The following is a 12,083-nucleotide window of genomic DNA, read 5'->3' on the forward strand; positions in this document are numbered from 1 at the left end:
CCTAACTTGTATTACCAACTCCAAATTATCTTTTGATGTCTTTCAAACTTACACACTTTACATCTCTTTAGTAAGTTTCTTTTCTGAATTTGTTAACAAGGAAAACTATAACTATAACTATCTGGTCTTCAACTCTCTCAGAGACCAGAGAAGGAAATAATATTACCCAAGTAAATAGGAAGTGCAGGCAAGTAACTTCCAAAAAAATGTGAGAAATGACAGAAACAGCTGAATGCCTGGACAGTCACCCCAGGTTCATTTGCAATGTTGGGGCAGCCATCCTACAGGCCTAGCATATCTGACAGACTTATCTGTGAAGCAGGATATTATGAGGGCCTTCCTATCTTGTCTCGGCAAGGTTCCGCAGTGCTTTCGTTTGTGTCCTGCTTGTCCATTTTGGACAGTATACTGTCAGCAGTTGAAGCAAGGGTACTTTCTTGTCCAGTGGCTAACTTTTGCCACAATGAAAGTAAACTCCATAAGGAGTTTCTTCAATGCCCTTCATCTTCTCTGAAGTAGGTTGGTATTGCCAGGGGCAGACATGTCTCATTGTCATTAATAAAAGAATCTATGTTATTAAGCCATCTTAAATGCTATATTCTGTAGATCTCTGAAGTGTCTGAAGATGATCTGTCTATCTAAAATATCTGTTTGACCTTGAAAACATACCTAATATAATGACAAGTTCGAATGTAATAGGTGACTAACTACTGACCTGAATTTCTTTATTATCCTAAACAGTTTATAATAATAACTTTCAAGGACTAACAATTTGTATTACATTGTTAAATGAACTGTATATGTACAATACCTTGAACAAGAGTAGAAATGTATGAACAGTATATTCCAGCAAAAATGATCTCAACTTTGTATCAATATACACAATTTGTATACAATATACAAAAATCCAATCCAATGTAAAATATTTAAAACTAATAGTTGCTTTTTAAAAGTAGATCCAATAACCTACCTTTTTATCTTATCAGGAATGTGTTCCAATATATGTTTGTATACACACACACACACACACACACACACACACACACACAGAGAATATCTGACCACAAAATCAACATCTCTGGTTTTTCCCTATATTGTAAAGCTGTGGTATCTGACTAAGATAACACTGGAATAACAACATACACAGATGAATGAAACACATTATAGAATCCAAATACAAGTCCATATATGTATAGGAAGTTGGGTTTTGACCAGGTGCCAAATATTAGAAATGTATTGAATTTTAAAAGTCTCTTCAATAAACGTTGCTGAGAAAATTGGATATCTGTGCACAGAAAGATCAGATGCCAATCTTACAGCACATATGAGAATCAAACATCTAAAAGTATTAGAAGAAAATGGGGCAATACTGTAAGATATTGGGATAGGTGATGCTTTTTATAATAAGATCCCCACAGTTCAACAACATAAGCAAAATCAGCCCAATGGAATCACATTGAGCCAAGGACCATCTGCAAGCAGGTGTAATGATCAACACAGCAAAGCTTACCTGTGAACTTTGAACACTAGTTGTCCAAAAGGAGTGTTTTCAGAATATATAGGCAATTGAAACTTCTCAATAGTGAGAAAAACAAGTGTAATGCAATTTCAAAATGGCAAATTATATGAACAGGTATTTCTCAAAAGGCGTACAAAGGGCCAGTAAGTAAAAATTATTCACCATCACTAAGGGAGCTACAAATCAAAATCACACAAGGATATATAATCACACACATTGATGACTATTAGCATAAACACAAACATAACAAATGCTGCTGAATGTGGAGAGAAAGGACTCTCACACATCTCTAGTGGGAATCCAAATCAGTGCATCCATTATGTAAAACAGCACAGAAGATCCTCAGAAGAACAAAGATAGAAATAGCAACCCAATTTTACTCTATGTTTACTGCAATACTATTCTCTGTAGCCAAGACACAGATTTGATGGATGAATGGATATAGAAAATGGGGTATACATGCAAGTGGAAGACTGTACCATTTGCTTACTTTGGCATGCATACCTGGAGGAAATAATGTTAAGCAAAATAACCCACAATGCAAGCTAAAATAAATGCCAATTTCTTAGAAATACAGAATAGTATATAGTCACTACAGTCTAGGAAATGGAGGGTGTAAAAGGAAAAATAAACTTAGAGGGAATATGATCTACTGTTCCACAGCTTGGCAGGGTGACTATAATTTACAGTAATCTACTAATTTGTCTTCTAAGGGACTAAAAGAGAGGAATTTAAAGCTTCTCAAAACAAAGAAATGATAATTTTTTAAGGAAATACAAACAATAATTAACCTGATTTAATCAACTACTCATCACATATTTGTATTAAAATTGTATGCCAGTTTCCATTAATATGCATTCATTATATCAATAAAAAATAAAAAATAGGCATAGGCATAATTTCTCCTCTCCTAACTAGGGTCTACAGACATCGCCATGTATTCATTCAGATGGGATTTCTTTGCAGAAAACCATTTCATTTCATAAATACATATGGCAAACAATGGCGTTACAGTGCAATAAGAATGAGGAATTATGGTGGCTAATCTTCACTGTCCATTTAATCGCCTTGAGATTTGTCTAGGTACTCAATACAACACATTTCTGAGTATGTCCCTGAGGGTTTTTCCAGAGAGGAATAACTAAGGGGAGGGAACAACATTGATTATGCAACACCCAGTAACCTAGGCACTGATGGAATAAAGGTGAAGAGGGCAGGATCCCACCAGCAAAGACATCCCAGCTCTGTTTCCTGATATCTATGAGATGAGAAGCTTTGTTTGGTCACACCTTTGCACAGATGTGCTCTGCTTCTCCTCAACTCAAAGTGACATGGCCATGGGACTGTGGACTGGGCCTAAATGAACCTTTGTTCCTTTAACTTGTCCCTCTGAGTTATTTGTCACTGGAACAAGAAGTCTGACATCACAGCCCCCATGCAGAGGCTGTTAGACTCAATCCTGCTTACTCTTTGCAGACAGGTACAGAATGCCTGGGGGTTCTAAAGAACATGGGTGCAGGTGCGCTCACCTGCAGGAAAAAGTTCCACGGCTTGGGCACACCATACTTCCCTGGAAAGACGGCATCTACGTACCAGGCCACAAGGCCATACAGAAAAGCACTAAGTAAAAACATTCCTATTATATGAGCCAAAGTTAAGTCATCATTGGCTTTTATTTTCGTAGCAAAGTTGTACCACTGAGCGCCATCACCTGAAACAGAATGGGAGACAGTTACTTTAGATGTCCAACAATGGCTGAAGCAAACATGTATGAGGCATGTAGGTCTTAAACCAGGAATGTTAAACAGGCAGTGTTGATTCTTCAAAGGAACAGATATATAACCTGTTTTCTTCCCAGAAGACTGGGAATGGATATGGTTAATAGCATGGTGTCTTGTGTGCTATCTCTATGACCAGGCCACACTGGCTCCCTCAGATCTTTATCTTGAGCCTGTTTATCTCAATCAATATATAGCACTATCCTCCCCCAGACCCCTATCATGAGCATTGTTTACCTTCATTTGCTTTCTCAGTTAATCTACAGAATCTATCTTGGAATATGAAAGATGTCACTTGTACTTTACAAGAGTTTTGATGTAGTTACATCTTAAGCTTTTTTGTGAACATGGAATTGAGTTAATTATCACCAGGAAATTTTATTCCAAATTTGCTGTGCTTAAATATGCCTAAAATAAACTAGCCAGGGTCAGACTCTTGAAGTTTGAACCAACACTGGCTACTGAGTCTTGTTGAAGCAGACTTCCATCTTGCCTCTTGCATATCAACACTGCTGGCCATGGTGTTTGTAGAGACCCCCACCATACACAGCTGCTTTGAAATTAAATAAGGAAGAAATTGTGCTTGTATTTTGGAGACACATGCTGTCTATTTGTTATTTGATGATGCCCTTACATTTAGGTTGCCCAGGAGAAAAAGGAAGTAAATAATAATGGAAGGAGACTTTCATCCAAGCCCAACTAAAAGTTACAGGGACATAAAAACCACACAAAATCATAGAATCATTAAAGTAAATATCTGTGTTGTAAGGCAGCAGTACCCCAATTTTCTAAGGCAAATCTTCATGACAACAGCCAAGAATACATATAAACTTATATTCATCAGTAAGAAGAAATAAGGTTCAACTTCTGTTATCCAGGCTAGCATGTAGGGGATTGGAAGTTACGACTGGGTAAAAGTAAAAGCTGCACTGATGAACACAAGAAAAATGAAAATAGGAGACAGTATCCCCCTTAAAGTGAGTAACTAGCAACAGGTTCCAAAGATATCAAAGTGTGTGATATGACAGGTAAAGAATTCAAAAGAATGATTTTAAAAGAGGCTAATGAATGCAGATAAACAGTTAAATGAATTAAGGAAGATAATTCAGGATACAAATGAGAAAATTAGTAAAGACTCAGATTTTGAAAAAGAATCAAAGAGAAATCTTTAAAATTAGAAGCTTTGTAAATCAAGTATAAAAGCCTCAACAGAGAGATCAGTTAGAAGAAAGAGTATCAGACCTTGAAATACTATGTACTAGAAAAATAAAAACAAAACACAAGATCTCTGAGACATCATCAAATGGTCAAATATTTGTCTAATCGGCCTTCCCAAGGGAGAAGGGCTGCAGGTTGAGGATACAGAAGACCTAGCCAATGAAATAATACCCCAAAGCATCCAAATGTTGGTAAAAAAACAAACAAACAAACAAAAAAACATGGACATTAAGGTACAGGAAGCACTTGGAACAGCAAAAATAAATTACCCTACCCCAGAATAACCTCTCTGAAATGTTTTATGGTTAAATCTTTAAAAATCCAGAACAAAGAAAGAATATTAAAACATCCATGAGAGCAGCACCAAGTAACACATAGAGATAAACTGACTGGAGTAAAAGCAGATTTCTTGGAGCAAACACTAGAGGATGGGAGCGGATGGAATGGTGAATTATGTAAGAACTAGCAGCAATCCCACTGTCGTGTATACAAAATGAAGTCAATGTGACACCTGCACACTCATGTGTGTTGAGGGACTATTCACAATATACAAAATATGAAATAAGTTTAGATGTCTGTCTCAAAACAAAGGAATAAAGAACATGTGGTATACATGCACGGTAAAATATTATTTAGAAATAAAGAACAATGAAATCTTCATTTGCAGTAAATTTGGGTGGAGCTAGTCTTGTTAATTAAAATAAGCCAGACACAAATGTAAAAGTATTCTATTTTGTAATATATGGGAACAATAAACAGATGACCTGAAAGTAAGAAAAGGGTTACCAGATAGTAAGAACCATGCAACAGGAAGAATTGAGATAGGATATGAACTCAATGGCCATCAAGCCATGATTTGTGAAAGTATAGAAATATTACAATTCTATTGATTTGCATAATATATATTAGAAATTAAAAACAAAAACAGAAAAGTTGAACAGATCTGCAAAAAGATTATGTGGTAGTTTGAATGAAAATGGCCCCAGAGGCTCATATGTTTGAAAGTTTTGTCCCCATTTGGTGGAACTGATTGGGAAGAGTTAGGGGGTGTGGCCTTGCTGGAGGAGGTGTGTCACAGGGGTGGGCTTTGAGGCTTCCAAGGCCTCCCATCATCTTCAGTGTTCTCTCTGCCTTCTGCTTGCAGTTTTAGGATGCGATCTCTCAGCTGTTCCTACCATCATGCCTTTGCTCTGCCATCATGAACCCTAACCCTCCAAAACGGTTAATTCAATTTAACACTTTCTTTTGTAAGTTGTCCTGGTCATGGTGTTTTATCACAGCAGCAGCAGAAGCCTAACTAAGATAGGTTGTATCTGTAAAGAACAGAACAACAAAAAGTTCAACAAAGAAACATCTAAACTGTATGTTTTCATTGTGTATCTTACCAAATGTTTAAAGGCTAATTAACCCCACTCTTTCTCAGACTCTTCCCAAAAAGAAAACATAAAGAATGAAATAATTCCTGTGTCAATATATATGGTTAGCATTATTATGCTAATATACCAAATTCAAACAAAGATATCACAAGAAGAATCACAAAAACTTCTCTGGTTATAGGATGCAAGACTAAAACACAAAGCCAATCATACTGAAAATAACAAAGAATGAAAACACAAGGCCACTTACCATCATTCTAAATAAAGCTAAACACGTAAGCATATTCTTTTATGCACTACAATCCTACTTGAATTTTTCTCAGCTGGATAAACTCTATGAAAAAACTAAAATCATGTCAGTAGTAAAACACTAACATCTTTCAGTGTGACAGGCTTCTGTTGTCTGGGGTGACAAAATTATCCCCTAGAAGAGACACAGGTAAGACATGGACATACATATGTGTGCAAACATAAATACCTAATATATTACTTGTAATACTGCTTATATAATTCTTAATTCTCATGTACATATATATATATGTATATATGTGTGTGTGTGTGTGTGTGTGTGTGTGTGTGTGTGTGTGTGTATGTGCACAGTGTGCATACAATGTTTTATGATAAAACCGATATGTGGGACCACTCGAACACCTTGTATCCATGCTCTCGCCCAACCCTGGGTGTTCTGTCCTTTCCTTCTGGGTTGAAAACTAATAAAGGTGCTGTCACAAAGGGAAGGCTCACCTTTCATTTCCATCTTGCATATTATGTCAGTCCCAAAAGCTAGCGCTGTGTTTGTGATGAGACTGAGAGCCAGCTTCCCGCCGAGACTTGTTTGTTCATATATTGGAAATATGATTAAGTAAGGAAAGAATGTGAGAAAGTGGAGGAAGCACGCAATAGAAGTGGCCAGAGAAGCTGGAAAGGGAGAAGGAAAAGACGGTCAGTAAACACAAGCTGCAGCAGCTAGGAACAAAGCTCTCCAAAGGGAGGGGACTCATGCCCACCCCCGCATCACTGGCATCTTTCACTGGGTCTAGTGCGCAGAAGGTGCCCCATAAAGACTTTTGCTTAAACGATAGTATGAGAAGAAGTTTTCCTGAAATTGATCCAGTGGCATCTGAAACTGGGGGAGCTTCCAAACAAGATTCCCTTTCAATCAACTCACAGGCTGTTTCACGGAAAGTGCCTTCGACTCACCTTTATCAAAGAATGTGCTAATCATGAAGCCAAGTAACACTGAGGAAGTGGCAAAACACAGGAAATAGAAGGCGATGAATAGCGGGTCACTGTGTTCAAAGACTCTCTCATGTGTAATCTGATGAAATAATTAGGAAGCTAGTTTAATCACATGTGAAATGATGAGGAACAAAGGCTTGGAAGTAAAGCAGAATACTGAACACTGGCCCCAGTGAGGTGAGTCACGCCACTCACTTTACCGGGGCCATTGAATTCATTGTCTACAGAAGGGCCATTCACCTAGATCTGTTCTTCACTGTCTGATCGACTATGCCTTTTGAACTTCCACAGTGGAGTCAGTGCCAAACACATTTACTCTTTGGCAAACTAACACACTTTGCCCACACCTCAACTTCTCATCCCTCTTAAAGCTGTGGTATGCTGCATACAAATGAATACTTGCCTTGAGAAATAAAATCCCACACAGCAAACAGATGATAACGAAATACATCAATAAGAAGGTGACGAAATATGAAACCCAGAGCATAGCATTACTGAGTCCCACCATGAGCTGGTATTCCTGAAGGAGATCAACATAAGCCAGGTGTTATGAAAAACAATTTTCAAAATGCCTTCTCTCATCTTACCCTACACAGCCTGAATATCACAACCCAAATGGAAGCTTTGTACCTAATGAGTGGCGTAATTTCTACTCAGAATTCTGGGTGCAGAATTTATTTTTTTCTCCTAAGACTTAGCAATTTCTGGTTCTGATATAAGAAACACCTTTAAAAACTAAAAATTAAAAAGCTAAGATTAAGCTAGGCATAGTGGCACATGCCTTTGATCCCAGTACTTGGGAGGCAGAGGCAGGCAAATCTATGAGTTTGAGGCTAGCCTGGTCTACAGAGTGAGTTCCAGGACAGCCAGGGCTACATAGAGAAACCCTGTCTTGAAAAACAGATAAGCAAACTAAGATTACTCTTCTTTTCATTGTACCCTACTTCCAGGAAGTAATAAACCCAAAAGGTAAATACATTTCAATTCTAATGTAGATTTGAGCAGGGCTAGGCAAATTATGACCCACCTTACATTTTATAAATAACGTTTTATGAGCACAAAGCCACGTGTATTCATCTTAACACTGTCTAGAACTGCTTTTATCCTATAGCGTATCTACACAAATCTATTCTGGATTTACAAATTAGAAATCCAGGGGCTAGAGAGATGGCCCAGTTGTTAAGAGCACTGGTTGCTTGGTTGAGTTAGGGTTTCTAATGTTGTAATAAAATACTACAACCAAAAACAACTTAGGGGAGAAAAAGGTTTATTTTAGCTTAAAACTCTCAGGCTATACTTCAATCACAGAGGGAAGTCAGAGAAAGAATTGGAGGCAGGAGCTGAAACACAGGCCATGGAGGAACATTGCTTACTGGCTTGCTCAGCCTGCTTTCTTATACAACTCAGGACCACCTGCCCAGAGGTGGCACCACCCACAATGGGCTGGGCTCTTCCCCATCAATCATCAATCAAGAAAACACCCTACAGACTTGCCCATAGGTCAGCCACATGGAGGCATTTCTCAGTGGGGAGTCCCTCTTCTCAAATGACTCTAGCTGGTGTCAAGCTGATAAAGGGGTTGGGGGAGGAGCGAGTAACTAGCACATTGCTCTTGCAGAGGGCCCAGAGACCCAGATTCAGTTCCAGCACCCACATGGTGCTCACAACCATCTGTAACTCCAATTCCAGGGATCTAACACCCTCTTCTGGCCTTTGCAGGAAACAGGCACACATGTGGTGCACATACATATGCACATGCGGGAAAAATAAGTTTCAGATTAGAAAGCTAGACTGGGAGGAGGCAACAGTATTATGAATCATTCTGAAGGACTCCCTGTTCCTGCCTCTTCCAGTTGCCGCTGCATGTCTCCAATGCCTCCAATTCCTAGTGGCTAGTGATAAAGGAAAAACTTTAGACAATTCAGTTTGGAAGTTTATTTGATAAAAGAAATGGTTCATAAAAAAAAAAAAAAGGTTGGGGATTTAGCTCAGTGGTAGAGCACTTGCCTAGCAAGCGCAAGGCCCTGGGTTTGGTCCTCAGCTCTGAAAAAAAAAAAAATGGGTCACACCCTGCAACAGTAGAGTCACCAAGCCCTACTAGCAGTGTATACAGACAGAATTTGAGGACAATAACATAGAGAATGTCTGTTTGTGTGTGATGAATGCTCAGTCAGTTCCTCCTTTTTATGCAGTCCAAGACCCCAGCCCATGGAGCAGTGCTGCCCACAGTGGGCAGGTCTTCCAACCGCAGTTGACCTAATCAGCACGGCATCTCACAGGATTGCTCAGAGGTCTGGTGCTGGGTGATTCAGAGCCTGTTGAGGGGATAATATTGACTGTCGTGCAGTATTAGGTACAGAACGCTGCACTGAGAGGTGGCTTCAGGATAAATTTAATTTACATTTACAATTTTCTTTTGACCAGTCTCTCAGTTTAGATCACTGATAGCTGTCATAATTGATTGGTTTGGACTTAGAATGGAATTTATAATGTCAGACCTGTTGGGTGATTCTCTATGTTTTCCTCATGTTTGAGAATTTGCTGAAAGACATGCCCAAAATCTATAAAATCTAAAATCCCTAAAGTCTAAAATCCTGAAAGATTAAAGTAAAATATAACAAAAATACAATGCTAGAAAAAATAACTAGAAATTTCTTTAAAAGACATTATTCATGATAATTTTAAAGGAGGCTATTTATTTAAGAAATACAAAAATGAGAAATTGACTTTTAGGACATGAGAGGCCAGGATTCAAAAGAAACAAAGCTTCCTACAATTGTGTTTAGTTTTAGCTGAACTTATGGCTAGAGTTACTCCAAAATCAACCATGGGGAGTCTCTCATGAAAGAATGGCCTAAACATCAGGGTGGATGCCCCTAAAATATATAAGAAATACAGACTGTTGCAGTACATCCTAATGATGATGCAAGAGAAAGCAATTTCTCACCTAGATATAATGATCAATCTTAATTTTAAAATCAATTGGATTAAGAAGTAGGAGACTAGCAGAGTACACTCTGTGGAATGTCTCTAGAGACAATTTGATCATTATGGATTTATTCTAATGAATGAAATGCTCACTTGATTTATAATATGACATTATTGGAAAATGGTGGAAGGTAGGGGGCATGCCCAGAGGAGTATGCCTTCCCTCAATCTCCTTAGCCTTCTCTTCACCCATCTCCCTTCTCTCTTTCCTGTTTGCCATGGTGTTGAGAGGACCAAGCAGGTGCCATAACAGGCTGCCCAGTCTTCTCTCAGAGATCTGACTCTCGGAGATTAGTCAATTTCAGTTTCCTGAGACTGAACAAGCAGTTTCTAAAGGTCCATGAACAAATGGCAGTTAATCACTGGTGCCCCTGACAACATGGACAAGAGAGAGAGGATGCACCAAGCCTGGGCCCCTGAGCCAGCCCCCAGTCAGTATGTACTAGGCCAGCCAGCCTCCACAGCAGCTCAAGGACAAAGCCTGGGACTTGTCCAAGCCTGCCCCCAAATGGAAAACTGTAGCCCTGACCAGCCCTCGACTAGCCCGGGCCAATTAGAATGTACTAATATGATTATCACTTTCTTAAGCCAATCATATCTAAAATGACCTAATTGCCTTAGAAACTCTCTTTCTGCTGTTCTTAAAAGGAGCCCACACATCCCTCTTGGGGTCTTGGCCATTTTGCCTTTATGTGGGATGGCAGGCCCCAGCATGCTGGAATAAAAAAACTCTTGTTGATTGCATACATGAATGATGGTCTTTTGTGGGACTTCTCCATGACCCTAACAATGTGAGCTGCTCTGTTCCACCACAGCACCACAGCACCACAGTTCCACATATCATTCCACACTATGAAGTGGCAACAGTGAAACTAAGAACCAAAATAAATCACTCTTTCCTTGCTTCTGTCACATCAATGAGAAAAGTAACCACACACCAGGTTTGAGGGGCCAGGGGTAGTTCTTGCAGTGTTTTAGCCAATAGCCTAAGTTCATCAGTGCCTACAAATGATCAAGGCTCTGGATTTGGTCCACACCTGCAGTGAAAAATATGCAGCTGGCTAAGTATCAAAGCTGTGAAAGCACTCTTTGTTTCTATGTAAGGACAAGAAGGAAAGGGCAAGGTGAACTGGGAGGGTCTACCCAGTGCTCAGCTAATTGCTAGTAATTGTCTCGATGATTGGAGTAGGAACTGAAGCAGAGCCCAGCAGCTGCCTGGGGTGAAGAGACAGAGCAAGCCCAGAGAGGGAAAATCAGCTGGAGTTTCCAGGGCCAGATTTCAGAGAAGGTGGGAGCTTAGCAGGGTAAGTGCTCCAGACACCTTTAGATGGTGCTTCCAGCATCTCCATCTTACAACTCAGGAAGACATACCCCAGAGCCAAGACAGTAGCAACACTGGCATAGAAGGCATGGGTTCCAGTTCCCCAGCCAGGTTGAATCATAACCACAGTCAAAAGAAGATGACTAACAAGGACTTTATATGAGTAGTATGTCCAATTTAGTAGGCCCAGACCTGGATTTTCAACCTAAATATTACTGAGAAAATCTGTATAGATCATTCTCCTGTGTCTTCATTGCATATCAAGGTTTCTCAGCTTTGATGTTGACAGTTCAGTTTTGCATTACAGGACACTATGTTGGGCACTGTAGGATATTCAACAACATCTGTGGCTTCTACCAACCAGGTGGAAGTAATATCTGTCTTAGTTGTGAAAATTCCCTCCAGACATTGCCAAGTGACCAATGGAGCAAAATTGCTCCAAACCAAGAACCAAAGCTTTAGAATAAATTCTACTGTCATCCCACCTATCAAAAAATTATAAAGTAGCCGGGTGGTGGTGGCGCACGCCTTTAATCCCAGCACTCGGGAGGCAGAGCCAGGCGGATCTCTGTGAGTTCGAGGCCAGCCTGGGCTACCAAGTGAGTTCCAGGAGAGGCACAAAGCTACACAGAGAAACCCTGTCT

General features: G+C 39.5%; 1 protein-coding gene across 1 annotated transcript in view; it reads right to left on the bottom strand.

The window, feature by feature from the left end:
• The window catches only part of LOC131907720 (phospholipid-transporting ATPase ABCA3-like), an 86,714-nt gene that overhangs the window by 62,646 nt on the left and 11,985 nt on the right, over nucleotides 1–12,083 (bottom strand). Inside the window, exons 6-9 of the mRNA XM_059258853.1 lie at nucleotides 7,534–7,650; nucleotides 7,092–7,209; nucleotides 6,636–6,809; nucleotides 3,049–3,230 (exon numbers count right to left, since the gene is read on the bottom strand). Coding sequence (XP_059114836.1) covers nucleotides 3,049–3,230; nucleotides 6,636–6,809; nucleotides 7,092–7,209; nucleotides 7,534–7,650 — 591 coding nt within the window. The remainder of the gene's footprint in view (nucleotides 1–3,048; nucleotides 3,231–6,635; nucleotides 6,810–7,091; nucleotides 7,210–7,533; nucleotides 7,651–12,083) is intronic.

The sequence above is a fragment of the Peromyscus eremicus genome, chromosome 1 (genome assembly GCF_949786415.1).
Source record: "Peromyscus eremicus chromosome 1, PerEre_H2_v1, whole genome shotgun sequence".
Taxonomy (NCBI): Eukaryota; Metazoa; Chordata; class Mammalia; order Rodentia; family Cricetidae; genus Peromyscus; species Peromyscus eremicus.